The following is a 15,370-nucleotide window of genomic DNA, read 5'->3' on the forward strand; positions in this document are numbered from 1 at the left end:
TAAACTAATTTCTTCAAGTCAGAGAATGGTGCATATAATTTTATTTTTGCTTGATGCATAAAGTTAAAAGATTAAAACGGATAAAACAAGTTTAAAAAAAAGAGACTTTTCCATTTGATTACATTTTGTATGATGGATTATGCAGACAAAGTAGAATTGGGTTGACAGATCTATCGCTTTATCACCTATTCGGGTTGTAAATCGTGTTTTTAAAAAGTAACTAAGTAACTAAGTAATTAATTACTTTTGAAAATAAGTAATCAGTAAAGTAACGGGATTACTTTTTTGGGGAAGTAATCAGTAATTAGTTACTGATTACTTTTTTCAAGTAACTTGACCAACACTGTTCTTCAGTCATCTTTTTTCACTCATATGTTTACACATCACTCTGCATTTAATCATTAGTTATGATTAAATGCTTTTCAGCTTGTGTGTTAGAACTTCGCCTTCCTCCACGGCTGACAGACCAACAACAAGAGCAAGAGTGGCCCACAGACCATCTGACTGTGGAAGGCATCGTGCGACGTTCCTGTACCAAAGACGTAACCTAACACCACTAACTGCATGTCTTTGGACTGTAGGAGGAAGCTGAAGTACCCATAGAGAACTCACCTATACACGGGAGAACACGCAAACTCCACACAGAAAACACCCCCAAAACTTTATTCTGTTCATCTGAACGTAGCGTCCCACATAGAAAAGCCCCAAACAGGTGGTGGAGAGAAAGAAAGTAGAAATAATGTGTGTGTGCGTGTGTGTGTGTGTGTGTGTAGATATCAGATGTAAGGGAATTAAGGGCAGGAGCATTAGAGGTGGATTCAAACTGTTGTACCATGATGTAGATAGGAAGAGATTAGGGGTATTCTTGAAGGAAGAGTATAGATTGCACATTAACTTATAATTAGATAATCAATATGATTTTGTTTATATATCGTCATATATCTTTTATCAAATCTATATGTGCTTTTAAGCTACAATCATTACAGAATATTTGACACTGGGATCATTTTTTATTGAAATACAAGTTGTTTTTTTTTATTGTTTTCATGTTATCAGTGATAAAACTAAGTAGAAACCAAAACAGTCAAATAATATATTTTATGTAGTCAAAATCATGTACCAGAGATTTTAGCCAAATAAGACTGATTTTTTTTTCCTGTACATTTTCCTGATTCACTTTCTGTGGAAAGAATTCAATTAAAACACATAAAGCATTAAAGCATTAAGAAAAAAATGAACAAAAAGCAACCACGTTTAGCTGTGCTTTTTAGAATATTATTTTCTGTTAAATTAATAACTTTATATTACATGTTTTATATTATATCATAAACAGCATACAATTTGAGAGATTAATCTAAAAAAAGAAAGTAATCTGTTAATAAAGTACAACTGATAATTACATTTTCATTTAATGAGCTGAAATTCTGCATATCAACAGATCTCACTGATAATAAAAAGACAGCAGCGTTCTGGGGGGTGAGTGTAGAGACACAGGGGGCAGGCAGAGAGGGCAGACTAAGCAAAGCACACACTGAAGTGAGTGGTGGCCTGAGGCCTTTTGGGGCCTTGTGAGCCATCAGAGCTTACTCACGCTAAACCAAGAATGAAGCAGCTTAACTTCAGCCAGGAAACACTGCCCTCTATTCTGTGTACCTCTACTCAGTAGGCAGCCTTCCCTCTATGTCCAGTCCAAAAATGCCAAAACATAGAGGGGTCGGTTGTGTTTTGCTATTGCTTGTGCCATTTGTGACTTGCTTTGTCACACAAGCCCTTCCTAAATGGTTATAGTCATATTGTTGTAAGTGCCCTTTGTTTTTTTTTTTAAAAAATAGGCAAAATACAATACCAGCCAATTAATTAGGTATGTCGCACAAGCAGCAATTTGGACCTTCGTTTGCTTTTCTTCAGACTTAATTCTTCCTACTATAGATTCAACAAAGTCCTGGTAACATTCCTAACCCAGAGATTTTGGTTCATATTAACATCACTAACTGGCTGCACATCCATGATGTAAATCTTCTGTTCGAACACAGACCAAAGCTGGATCCAGATCTGGTGACTGATGCCACTTCAGTACAGTGAACTAATGATCATGCATCATCATGTATTATTCTGCTGAAAACATCCATCAAAAGATGGGTACAATGTGGACGTGTCATGGTTCCAAAACTCATGGATATGAATGACTTCAACTTTCCAAAATAAGATACTTAAATACACTGGATTCTATATATATAGTATACATAGTCTTCTTTGGTAGTAGCAGGGTCATATACAGTGCCGCTAAGCCATTTTTTTCCAAAATAAATAAATAAACAAAAGAAGGATTCAAGGATTGGCACATTCTCAAAGGAACAGCATTGCTAATATTTGTATTTAAATCATTCTGATATTTAAATGTATTAACCTTTCAATTAGATTGTAAAGAATTTTAAGACAGAAATTATTTACAAAGACGTTACTCAATCGAAATGACATTTTTTAAAATATCATATTATTGCTTGGTTCTATTCTTATTATGCTCCATGTTGTTCATGAATCATTCCTTCCATCAAAAAGGTCTTTCATTAGAAATCATCATGCTCTCTTGACAGGTTGATTGGCTTGCGTGCGTTTTCAGTTTACATGATCCAGAAGACTCATATCACTGTAGCAGCGATTTTACTTTCAGTGAGGCATGTTGACGCTTTTAGCTTCCCTGCATCAGTTGTGACTGAATCAATAAACTGATCTAAGGTCAGTTTTCTGTAAAATATTACTGACATGATTGGAGTAAAATTAATAATGAAACAGATCCAAAATCTAGTCTATATAATTTCACTCTGAACTACAGTCCAAAAACAGTCCAACTTTATTCTAACCTTATTTATTTTTTCCATACATGTTAAAAAAGATAAGTTGAATTACATTTGGTTTAATTAAATGGATTTTAAGATTTTACAGTGTGATGAGAAAAGGGGGTCCTAACAGGGTGGGGTGTAATGAGTTTTTGTCCAGAAAATGGTTAGAAAGTGATCTAAAGGAGCCTAATTGTAGGTGGTGAGCAGGTGAAATGGATTTTGTGTCCCAGCACATCTCAGCATGTCTCTGTGTCTGTCACATCAATATTCTACCAACCCTCAATTACACATCAGCTGTCAACTCCTCCTCCTGCCCACTCCCTCAACACACACAGACATATACACACCACTTCCCCCACCCACATAATCTCCCCTGCACTCTTGACTGTTACTGCTAGAGAGGAAAATAATTAGTGAAAAATTTAGACAATATGTGTCACTCCTTCTCATCTTCTTTTCTGTCAAATCTCAACTATTTGCCCCTCACCCCTCATTTTGAACTCCTATTTTTGAAAAATGCAAAGATGGACGGATGGATGAAAGATGATCATCACTCAGATCTCCTGTTAGATGTGACCTTTGCAGGCTGAGTGACCAAAGATATGAGAGTCATTACCAGTCGTTATCCCTTTGTGTGTCTGTCGCAGCCCTGCTGAGGGGAGAATAGCTCTGTCATTTAGGGTGCTGGGTTCAACTGGAGGGTTAGGACCTCTATGTAGTCACAGGATAATTTTTTTCTGAGTCACAGCATGCTTGTGTGTATGTGCACATGTGTCTGTGTTTTCTTTTATAGTTTTTTATAACCATATTATCAGTGTTTTGACAATACTCAAGGTTGTTTGAGTGTGTATGTATTTACTTAATTTATTAAATCATAAATGTATATATATGACATCGGAGTGCCATTTGGACTGAAGAAGTGTAGTTGGATCACAACAAAGAGAAGGAAGGTAGTCAGAACTTGTGGGATTGTACTCCAGAAGGCAACACTGCAGAAACTGACAGCTACATGGGAATCCCACAGCCAAATGGGAACCATGAAGAGGCCGCTAGGAAAGCCGCTACCACCAAATAGCTGCAGAGAGTGAGGCAAGTGCTGAATGGGAAGAACAAGATCCAGGCAATCAACACCTACGGCCTGCCAGTCGTCAGACACCCTGCTGGGATAATCAACTGCCCAACGGAGGAGGTACAAACCACTGACATCTAGACAAGGAATCTTACCTTACCATGCATGGAGGGTTTCACCCCAAATCCAACACCCTGAGACTGTACGCTAAGAGGAAGGAAGGAGGCAGGGGACTGGTGAGTGTAAGAACCACTGTCCAGGATGAAACAACAAAGATCCCCAAGTACATCAAGAAACAGGAAAATGGCCACAACTGATAGTGAACAGCTCAGGCAGCAGAAATCACAGAAAGAAGAGAAGCAAGAAAAAGAACCATCATGGATGAACAGGCTCGTGCATGGCATGCCCCGCTGGCAGATAGAAGAAGTGGCGGATACCAAGAAATCCTACCAGTGGCTGGACAGAGCTGGACTGAAAGACAGCACAGAGGGACTTATCATGGCAGCACAGGCAAACGTTTTAAGCACAAGATCCATAGAGACACACCAGGAAAAATCCCAGTACAGGCTGTGAAAAGATGCGCTGAATGACTCGAGCAGATCTCAGGAAAAACATGTGAAATCACTGTACAGAAGACCACAATCCTAGGAACAGCAAAGATAGTGCGCAGGACCGTCAAGCTCCCAGGCCTCTGGTAGAGGGCCTGCGCTTAAAGGATAAAGACCGCCATGCAGGGAGAGTGCGAAATTATTATATATGTGTAAGTACATGTATATACATTTTGTATAGGATTCAAAAATAGTTTACTAACGGCAGCAGAACGGACACATGCATAGTGCAGTGGTTGGGTGTTGACAGCAGCAGGGGTTCAGTGAAGTATAACACTCTAATGGGCGGAGCCAAACATAAACAAACATGGGACAAGATCATTGGCCATACACTACATTTTTCAACTGTATGCTTTCTTGTGAATACAGTCGAATCCTTAACCAAGTTACACTGTGGCAAAAGATATAGTTTTGAAAAACATGGTGAGCTCTAAACTGAAATTCAAGCAGGAGGCATGTTGCTGTTGACTGTGTGCAGCGCGTAATTCTTCTAAACTAAAATATACTGCTTAAATTGTCTATTTAAGATGTTGTTTTCCAGTGGCACCATAGCAACATCTTGTGATGGGACTACAAAAAAGATCTGTTAGTTTCTGTGCTGTCTGATGCACTTGAAAAGAATTGGTTATGCTCAGCACCATCATGCCAGCCAATAGGCACGTTCAGACATGTAGCAAGGGCCACAGCAAGTATACAGACTCAGTTCATTGTGTCTATGTAAAACCTCACAGGTAAACTCCCGAGGGGATGAGACCTCATCCTCTACTTCTTTTGAGTCACATTACCTTGGAACAATTCCCATGATTCCATTACCAGCTTCCAAATAACATTAATCTACAATAGCAGTAAAAGCAGCATCACCTTTGTGATTCAACTGAGCAGCCCTGCTGTCCAACATGTCATTTTATCCACCAGAGGTGAACATGACTTTTGACGGCATGGATTTAAAACCACATATAAGAATGACAGGAGAAAGAATATGATTTATAAAGACAATCTGTTGGTCAGTACATTAATAATGTCAGCAGCTGCCAGAAGCTGTCATTTCAGAAACAAAGAGCAGGCAGACTGAACACTGACTAGTGACATATATATATTCACTTACAAATTTAATAATTAGGAATCACCCATTTTCTTTACTGAAGTAAGGAGCAATTAATAGCTTCCTTTTGAATTAAATGATACATCAAATGGCTCCTTTATTGGAAGCGTGACAAAGCAGGACCAAGAAAGCCTGGATAACCAACAATAATATTACTGATAATCACTGCCATCGCACCAATTATCTCTGCCTAGGGTTTTAGGTTCTGTTGAACCCAATAACTCAAAGAAACTCTGGCACATTTGTATAAAAAAATTTTATTGTAGAAAATTTGAGAATTTATAATGATGCTATGAAATTTTGGAATAATCCATCAAATACTTTAAGATATTCTTTTTTTAAATAAAGGCAGCCACAAGTGCTCCCCCTCAGCCTCCCAGCAGATGCACCTATGGCAGGGGTGTCGAACTCCAGGCCTCGAGGGCCGGTGTCCTGCAGGTTTTAGATATCACCCCAGGTCAAAACACCTGAATCAAATGATTAGTTCATTGCCAGGCCTCTGGAGAACTTCAAGACATGTTGAGGAGGTAATTTAGCCATTTCGATCAGCTGTGTTGGATCACAGACACATCTAAAACCTGCAGGACACCGGCCCTCGAGGCCTGGAGTTTGACATCTGTGACCTATGGTGATTTCCTTCTTGAGTTATAGCATTCACACAATCGTTAGAAAACCTCTGTCCTTGAGTTTGAGTTCGCAAGTTTCAAACTCATCCAAGATTTTTAGTATGCACCTAATGGTAACAATTTTAAAAAAATCCTACATAATCTTGTTCTCGGGTTACTGCATTCACAAACTTGGTTGGCCATACCGCCCACCTCGCCACCAGGGATGGATGACAATGTCCCATCAGGTTTTTACAGCTGAAGGGTGAAAACGTTGCAGTGAAACGGCACAATTAAATAAAATACAACTGTATACTGCACAATATTTCAGATGATCTTTCCATCTTGCATTTTTGGAATCCAAATACTGTTTAAGGCAATACATATATACATCACCACAACAAACAACAACAAAAAAACAAAACAAAAACCAGGGTTTTTTCTTTAATTGTTTATCTGTTTCATAACTACTTTGTTATAGCATGAATGGCTGTGAGAGAGGTCTTAATAAGCAGGAAAAGCTGGCTATCAAGAACACAATGTAATTATATTTTCCATAGATTTTCAACTGTATGGAAATAAAGTTAAAATTAAAAATCCATGCCCCCTTTCACATTTTCCAAAGCTATCCAGTGCTCCAGATTGAAGTCTTTGCTGGGTCGATTCTGGATCCCGGGCCGCATGTTTGACACCCCTGCTGTTGGAGGTAGGCATAGTTTTATCAAAGTCTACCCTGAAGAGAAAACTTTAAGAGAAAATATTTTCTCCACAAGGTAAGAACCAGTGAGTTTTCTTATCTTGTCTCTTTCCATCACTCACCCTGAACCTGCTCTTGTCAGAGGTCTCTTCCTGTTAAAAGGGAGTTCTTTCTTCAAGATCTTCCTGCTCGGATTGTTGTGGTCCTTGCTATAATATTGTAGTATTGTATAATATTGTTTAGTGTCGATTTCTCTAATTACATTTGAGATACTGAAAACAGGGGATTCCAAAATAAAGGTTTGTGGATAATGCAATACATTTAAGAGCTGAGAGTCTCAGCTTTAAGCCAGTATTGATCATATAATTGACTGGTGCACACTTGAAAGGAAAATGTCAATACTAATGATTATAAGAAGGGCTCAGAGTCAGAGTTGGAAATTATAAAAAAAAGTATTAATATTACTGACATTTTTGAGCTTTTTCATCAGTTGACCACGTCACATACACACTGAGAGAACAGGTATCACAGCAAACAATTGCTCCTTTGTGCCGTCCTTCCTCCGTTTCCTTTTCACCTTCATCTTGCTGTTTCCTCTGTGGCTCCTCCTCCAGTTCCTCCTCAGTGACACTGAATACTCCTCCACAGCGACAGGAGTGTGTATATAGACCCTGATCTGAAAGAACATACTTTCAAAATTAGAGATGGAAGAAATTTACCAGCTGTAACCAAGTACATCTGGGACAGTACTCGTGAAAATATACAGACAGAGCATGAAATGGTAAATAAAAATCGAGAAAACAAAAATAGTGCTGAGCCTGAGCCTGAGCTCTTGTAATATTTTAAAGTGGTATTAAGTAAGAGTCCTTTCTGAAGGTCATTCAAAGTTTTCATTTGGACATTTTTAGTCCACTTATTGTAGCTAATTATTTTCAGGGAACTTTGTTGTTGTTACAGTCGCTGACCTCTAGGGGCTCTCCCCATGTGAGAGAGCTTTTTCTCCTCCTGTGCTCCAGGTCTGCCTCATAAGCAGCAGCTGAGATGTTTTGCAGCTCGTCAGCCGCTGTATCTCAAAATGCCGCGCCTTCTTTCCTTCCCTTTTCCCTGGGCTGTGAGCTGCAGTGGTTTGGGCAGCAGGTTGTATTGTGTCAATTTATGAAACTTGGTGTAACATTGGTTTTTAATATTTGTGAGTAAAGGTGTCCCTTTACAGAGACAATTGTGAACCACAGTGAAAGCACATAGGGGTTTTCTGCCATTTTGTTTCAACCATTTTTCTCATGTTTTGTGGCAAGACGTGGAGCACAGCCATTGTATTTTGTTTTCTTATAGATAGAGTGGTCTTACTTTGTTTTTTAGCTAGACTGGGCTGTTCTGTTTGTTGTTTTGGCCTTGGAGACCCTGACACTAGGGGTGCAATGATACTCATATCAATATTGAACCGTTCAATACAGTGCTTTCGGTTCAGTACGCATATGTATCGAACAATACAAATTTTTTTATTTATTTTATCAACTTTTCTTCTGACGATGCTGTCTGTGTTGAGCGCTCAGTGGATCTGCATTCGACTACTCCGCCTAGGCTGCACTGTCGAGCGCAGATCCACTGAGCGCAGCGCAAGCTAGCAAGACAGAAGCTAAGCTCGTTGCAACATGGCAGCCGCCTCAACGCTACCCGAAATTGAACCTCCCCCACCCTCATTCAGATGTGGCGTTTGGAACTATCTTGGTCTTCATGTGAAGTATGACCCTGAAGGTAAGCGCGTCATGGACAAAAGTAAAACAGTATGTTGGATGTGCCACACAATGCTCAATTGGTGGGAACTAGTGAGTTAGCGCAGTTAACTTGTTAACGTGTTGACGCCGTCCAGCCCCACGCACGGGGCAATCCGCGGTAACTCGTTAGGGAGATTTGCCGCGTTATGGCCTCAACGTCATTTTAACGAGATTAACGCTGACAGCACTAGTGGGAACACAACGAATATGACTGCAGATTTACGACGACATCATCCTAGTGCAAAGACAAGTGGAAGCAGACAAAAACAACAAGCACGCATGCTACAAACTTTACCCGAGTCATTTAGACAGCCGTTAGCACATGATTCTCCTTATGGGGACCTGATATGTTTAATATGCTGCTGAGAATATAGCCCAGAAGAAGCGTATAGTATAGCTTTTATTTTGGAAAGAGACATTTCTCTGTAATAAACTCTTTTCCAAAGATGAGTGATTCCTCGATCAGATTTATTTTTATTATTTTGTTGTTTCAGCAACATTAAATTTAAAAACTGTACTTTTGAGTTAAAATATATATTTATAATTTTAATAAATGACAAATTAAAAAGGCATGAACATTTTTTTGTATCGAAAAAATATCGAACTGTGACACCAAAGTATCGAACCGAACCGTCAATTTTGTGTATCGTTGCACCCCTACCTGACACAGAGCTTCCCTGTGTTTTATTTGGGCCCAATTGGTTCGTTTGGAATTGTGAAATAAACAGTGTTTTAACGACGTCAACTTTGTGGCAGTTAATAATTACCCCCACCCCACCCCTAACAGTTGTCATTTACCACTAATCTATGAATAAGTTAAAAAAAAAAAAAAAAAACCACCCAACTCAAGTGATGAGACCGCCTTGTGTCGATACAGACAAACAATTTAGCAAAAACTTAATTTTACATTGTAGCTTTAGGCACTTTGTTACCAGCAGCTTGTAAAAAAAGAAAACAAAACATTATTTTCTTTCCAGTTTCTTTAGTAGAATCTATTTAAAAAAGGCCAAAGATGACACAGTTTCACAGGCATAAGATAGTATTTTTGCACTATGGTGGTTCATAAAGGTAAACACATAATTTACTTTAAATTTTTGTATAGAGCATTTCTACTCTACATGAGCACTCAAAGAGCATTACTTGCACCTGCCACTCTAAATATGGTTTCCGGGGGAATGTTTAGTGTACATAATGTGTCATTACCATCATCCCAGGTCATGTCATCCACATAGACTGTAGAATCTATTGGCCAATCCTGTTTCAGTGTCCATGCTGCAGAAGTGACAATGCATCATTATTAGTAGCTGCAGTTCTAGAAAAAACAAGCAATATTATTTACCATTTGCTGTTAAAGTTATTATGTCAGAGTCTGCTCTCAAAATGTAAATCAAAATGTACTAAAAATGTAAATCATTCTGAACTTTACAGTCTTTTTTCCTACTTAACCCCCACAGAAAAGTTGAATTCATTCAGATAACATCTTATATAGGGTTTTTACAAGTCAAGTGCATTGGGATAGACAGATAGTAAGGACTACAATAGTGCAAATGACTGTAGGGTGGATAAATGAACTGAGTGACATACTGATAATGGAAGGATGGACAGACGGGGGAAAAGATAGATGTTCACACTTACTTTTTCTTTGTTTTTACAATTCACTGAGAAAACAGTCATTATCAAGTTATGCAGTTTGACAGTGATAATGACTCTGAACCATGCATAATTAGTGCTAAACTTTGATTAGCTTTTAATTAGCGTAACACTGTGTGAAGAATAATTGCTGCTATACTAGTCCGAATTTAAAATAGGATAAAGAATGAAGGAGAGACGAGTGCTTTCAGGAACATACACATAAAACACACCAGAGGTAAACAAATATCTTGTTTCTTACAGTTTTGAAACCATCTATGGATATTTTATTTTTAACAAACCTTTGCCACACAGTGACTGCAGATGGCAGTGAATCCATACTCACCACGTGAGTAAGTTAACACCTTGGCTAGGCTATAGCCAGACTGATACGACTTATTTTGAAATAAAATCACTTAAGTGAAAATTACGTCTAATCATGGGTTCCCTATTTGAGTAGCTGCCGGGGCCCAGAGCAGAGGTGGAGAACTTGATGGAGCTGTGTGGTGTGAGCTTGTGTGTGGCAGGTGAAAAGCTGCCCAGAGCTTCATCCACAGCGTCTTTATCCCGTCTTCCTTCTCTCACCCCAAATTGGTCGTGTTAGATGGCCGCCCCTCCCTGAGCCTGGTTCTGCTGGAGGTTTCTTCCTGTTAAAGGGAGTTTTTCCTTTCCACTGCCTCCAAAGCGCTTGCTCATATGATTGGTCATATGATTGTTGGGGTTTTCTGACTTTCTGTATTATTGTAGGGTCTTTCTCCCTACAATACAAAGTGCCTTGAGGTGACTGTTGTTGTGATTTGGCACAATATAAATAAAACTGAATTGAACTGGTCAAAAGGACAAAAACTATTATACATAAACATTCAGGCATCCCATAACGTTATGTGCATTGGGTCCTTGTGTCATGAACCCATTCAGTTTACCACTTGTATGACGTGCTTTCTGTCTAACATACACATTAACACTCTGATGGATGCATCAGAGAGCAACTTGTCTAATTCCCAGGGATATTTGGATTGTAGGCTGGAGTAGCCACACACAGAAGAACCAACCTACTGATTAGGAGATGACCTGTTCTACGTCCTGAGCTACAGCCAACCCATAAATCCCAATGTCACTGGACACTTCATACTAGGGCTGCCACAAACGATTATTTTGATAGTCGACTAGTCACCGATTATTTTTGCGATTAGTCGACTAATCAGATCATCATCCATTGGACGTAAAACGCACAGCTTATTGCACCAGCAGCATCTGCTCTTATATAACTATCATTAGCTTACAACTTTAAGTGTTTAAGGTATGTGCTAACTAAAAATAAAGACAAGATGATAGTTTATTAAATTTTAATGAAATTTGCAGATTGTTTCGGTGAAGTTCAATAAACTCCTTGCTATCTAAAATATAACGGGACACCGGAGTATACTCTCGAGCATCTCACACTTCTGATAATCAGTTATCTGCTGGACGTTTATTCAGCTGTGTAAAAACTATAACTTTGATCTCAGCCAAACCGATTTACTCAGGAACAAATAAAATACTGAAAAAAGCCAAACAATAACATTTTTAAGTTATCTAAGTGACTTATATATCATGTTTAACCTGAGTAGCGAAAGACGGTGGTGGGTTTGAAAACGATTTGCCGGGAGTCCGGTGTTCTCACGGGCTCTAGTGAGCCTTGCCCCCGGCTAGCTATCGAGCTAGTGGGTAACAGACGTCTCCGAAAACGTCGGAGCGCTTTTGAAAATATGTGGTGTCTTGATAACCTGAGCAGATATTTGAAGTTTACACAGATAAATTCTCGCCTGAAAATATGTTCAACGTTTATTTTGTGACCCAGAAAGAATAATAAGAGTAACATTAAAACTAACTAGCTGCCGCCATTGTTGGAAACTGAGCTGTGCCGCGCTATGAATTCTGGGATAGGTTGGGCCATGAAGTATGCACCCGACCCATCCTTCAAATCTGGGGAAATGAAGGGCGCATTTGTCGGAGTCTTTGAATTTGGACAGTCTTCATGGTGTCGCTGTAACGTAATCGGCCTACAAATGCGGCCACAGGAGGATGCGGCCCCTGAATTTGGACACAGCTACGATACCAGACACTGCTTCTTCTTCTTCGGGGTTTAACGGCAGCTGGCATCCTTGTACATGCAGTGCTGCCATCTTCTGTTTCAGTCCGTTATTACACTCGGAAATCCTACTACTTATTCCTGCATCTTTTGGGATCTTACAAAGCTTCAAACGACGTGTCGACAATTTTGATAGTCAACGTAATCGTGACTAGTCGACTAATCGTGGCAGCCCTACTTCATACATCATTACTTTCAGAGCCAGCATGTTTAAATGACAGTATTCATATTTGGTACTTGTGTATAAATATTGTATATTTTGAAGTACTGGTACTTTATTCCATCCATAATATTTGTCAAACATATCCAGCCTGCTGAAAGAGATTCCTTTTCTGCTCCAGGACTGAGGTTAGAGCAAATTTTGGTGGACTGTGCATTCACTGTACTCTGCTGCTGGTAAATAAACCTAGGTTATTAATAATGTCTGGTGAGCTGTAGCATTTCGCTGATATACTGCATTCATGCTGAACATTCAGGTTCAAATTAAAAAAAAGATGATTGAGTTCGGAAAGTTGGGGCGAAAACCAGGGAAAAAAGTCTGAATTTTCAAGATTAAAGTTTTACATTCCTTAAAAAAAAAAAGCAAAAAAAAACATAGGAAAACTGTGTTTTTGGTCAAACAACAACACGAGATGTAAAGAGAAGATATGCATTTTCACATTTTTGTGCCAGTCTTGGTCAGTGAAAAATGAAACTACATCAACATAAGTAATACTAAACATTTTTTCCCGTCAAAGAAAACCATCACGAACCTTATCAGTAAATAAAGTAAATGAAGCACAATTTAAAGTCCCACCTGTTCTTTGCAAGTCATATTGTGTCCTAGTGGTTTGGTCACTAAGGACCTTCCATGCAGCGTCAACTTCTAGAAACTTCTTCACACCAGACTCTGCTTTGGAAGAACAATCCCCTCCAAGACGGTCTGGGTGGTACTGCAGATTTGTGCACACACAAACAAACGTATATTCAGACACCTCATCTTCTATGTATGAACTTGTTGCAAATATTTGACATTTGGAGGGCTCAGAAGACCCAGACAGCTGTCCAAAAAAAAAAAAACAAAGGGATTGGCACTTACACAGTGCTTTTCTACTATGAGCACTAAAAGCACTTTTATTCCTGCCCAAGTGTCTTGTCTAACATTCACACACAGTCACACTCTCATGGATGCATTGGGTTATCTCTCCTGCAAGTTGAAAGACACTCTGATATGCAAACTGGAGGGGCTGCGAATCAAATTACCTTGTGATAGGTCGATGTCTGCTCTACCACCTGAGCTACAGCTTATTATTGATACTAGATACATACATTCTAATGGATGCAACAGAGAAATACACAGAAATTAGTTAAGACAGCACAGTCTCATCTGGGCACCTTTTGGCACCTAAGGCAGTCAAATGTGGGTCAGTTGGCTTAAAAGTCTTGGCCAACAATTTTCTAATAGCTTTACACACTTGTCGCTAATAGCTATCCTCCAGCTAAATATCTGTGCGCCATTTAACAAAACTGATGACAGCATTTTATTGCTAGCTTCTCTTCATGCAAACAAAATCCTTCCATGCACAAATGACAGTCATGGAGTTCCACATGTGCTGGGGCTGATCCCTTATCCACCTCCTCTTAAGATATGTTATTAGAAAAAAACTGCATACGCTTCCACTGCATTACTTATCAGGTGTAAATGCAGTGGTGAGAATGAATACAAACGCCACATTTCATACAATCTTATCATGATGACAATGCAATGATCAGATGCTTTCCAAATGGTATGAAGTGGTGGCTCAAAACAGGACGACTTTTCTGTTTTCAAACAAAAGAAACTGGCTGCTAGTAACAAAGTGTGTAAAGATAACATCTAAAGTGGATTTGTTCCCAAATTGTTTATGTATAGACATAACACTGGTTCATCACTGAGTTAGGAGCCTTTTTATGCTTAAAAAATACGCAGGTTAGCCTTAAGTTGCCTAGGCCAAAAAAACAAAAACAAAAAATCTGGTCAGCTCCAGGGACTGAAATGAGGGAAAAGGCACACAATGTGGACAACAAAACAGAAATACATGAGGGTAGACCGCTTTTGCATGCATATAGGTAGTATGGGTCTATAGACAGATGGAACAAATAGAGAATGGATTTACCTGTAAGGCCAGCTGCTGGTACCTGTGTCTGAGCTGCTGAACCGAGTCTGAGGGGTTTGCTCCCAGGACAGCATACAGGTCCTTCTCTATTGTTTGGTTCATTCTTGCGTAAGTGCGATGCTGACATCAGACAATTGCATTCACCATCATAAGGAGAGTCTTTTGCAAATATGTGAACTATTTTTAGGACCTTTAGCAGACAGCTCAGTAAAATGTGCTCACTTAGAAATGTCAAATCAAACCGCAACCTTTGAACGGGTTACAGTTATTCCACACTGCCGCAGGACGAACTGCAACAAAACGAGAGCTCTTCGTTTGAAATTATTAGTGATTACAGTGGGTAATCTCGGTTAACTTGCACAAACACAGTGTGGTACACACATGACAGGCAGTTATTCAGTGTGAACCTGCGGGCTCACGTGTGCCGGGGTCAGGAAAGACGCGAGCTTCACGACAAAGTAACGCTTAGATAAGTTTAACAGACGAAATGTGGTCGACGAAGGAGCTTATGATTTCACATTTTCTATATTTCCCAGAGACCTACATTTAAAGGACTAAACATACCTCTAACACACGAGACAACATCGCGTTCTACGCTGTTATGAGTCCCCTTAAAAACAGCCCGTGTATTTATGGTCCGCCTGCTTGAGTTCCGCTGGGAAAATGAAATACAGAACACTTCGAGTACCGTTTTGTACTCAGACTAGTGCAAAACAGTGCTAGTGGAATCCATTAAAATAAAACTACTTTTGTACAAGATGTAATAAACATACGGAAGA

At 39.3% G+C, this 15,370-nt stretch overlaps 1 protein-coding gene across 1 annotated transcript; it reads right to left on the minus strand.

Annotated features, from left to right (window-relative positions):
• Nucleotides 1-5,860: 5,860 nt before the first annotated feature.
• dnajc24 (DnaJ (Hsp40) homolog, subfamily C, member 24) lies at nucleotides 5,861-15,220 on the minus strand. The gene is made up of 5 exons (XM_084934351.1): nucleotides 14,592-15,220; nucleotides 13,253-13,388; nucleotides 9,900-9,968; nucleotides 7,391-7,597; nucleotides 5,861-6,921 (listed from the first exon to the last, which is right to left on the minus strand). Exons 1-5 carry the CDS (start codon nucleotides 14,691-14,693, stop codon nucleotides 6,815-6,817), a joined length of 621 nt encoding a protein of 206 aa, XP_084790477.1. The 5' UTR covers nucleotides 14,694-15,220; the 3' UTR covers nucleotides 5,861-6,814.
• Between the last annotated feature and the right edge of the window lie 150 nt (nucleotides 15,221-15,370).

The sequence above is a fragment of the Perissodus microlepis genome, chromosome 7 (genome assembly GCF_051167445.1).
Source record: "Perissodus microlepis isolate ML-2025 ecotype Zambia chromosome 7, ASM5116744v1, whole genome shotgun sequence".
NCBI lineage: Eukaryota > Metazoa > Chordata > Actinopteri > Cichliformes > Cichlidae > Perissodus > Perissodus microlepis.

Coding starts and splice junctions, on each gene's coding strand:
- dnajc24 (XM_084934351.1), bottom strand. CDS start 14,693: ATGAACCAAACAATAGAGAAGGACCTGTATGCTGTCCTGGGAGCAAAC. Junction 9,969..13,252: donor ATATGACTTGCAAAGAACAG/GTGGGACTTTAA, acceptor TCACTTCTGCAG/CATGGACACTGAAACAGGAT. Junction 6,922..7,390: donor TGATGAAAAAGCTCAAAAAT/GTCAGTAATATT, acceptor TACCTCCAACAG/CAGGGGTGTCAAACATGCGG.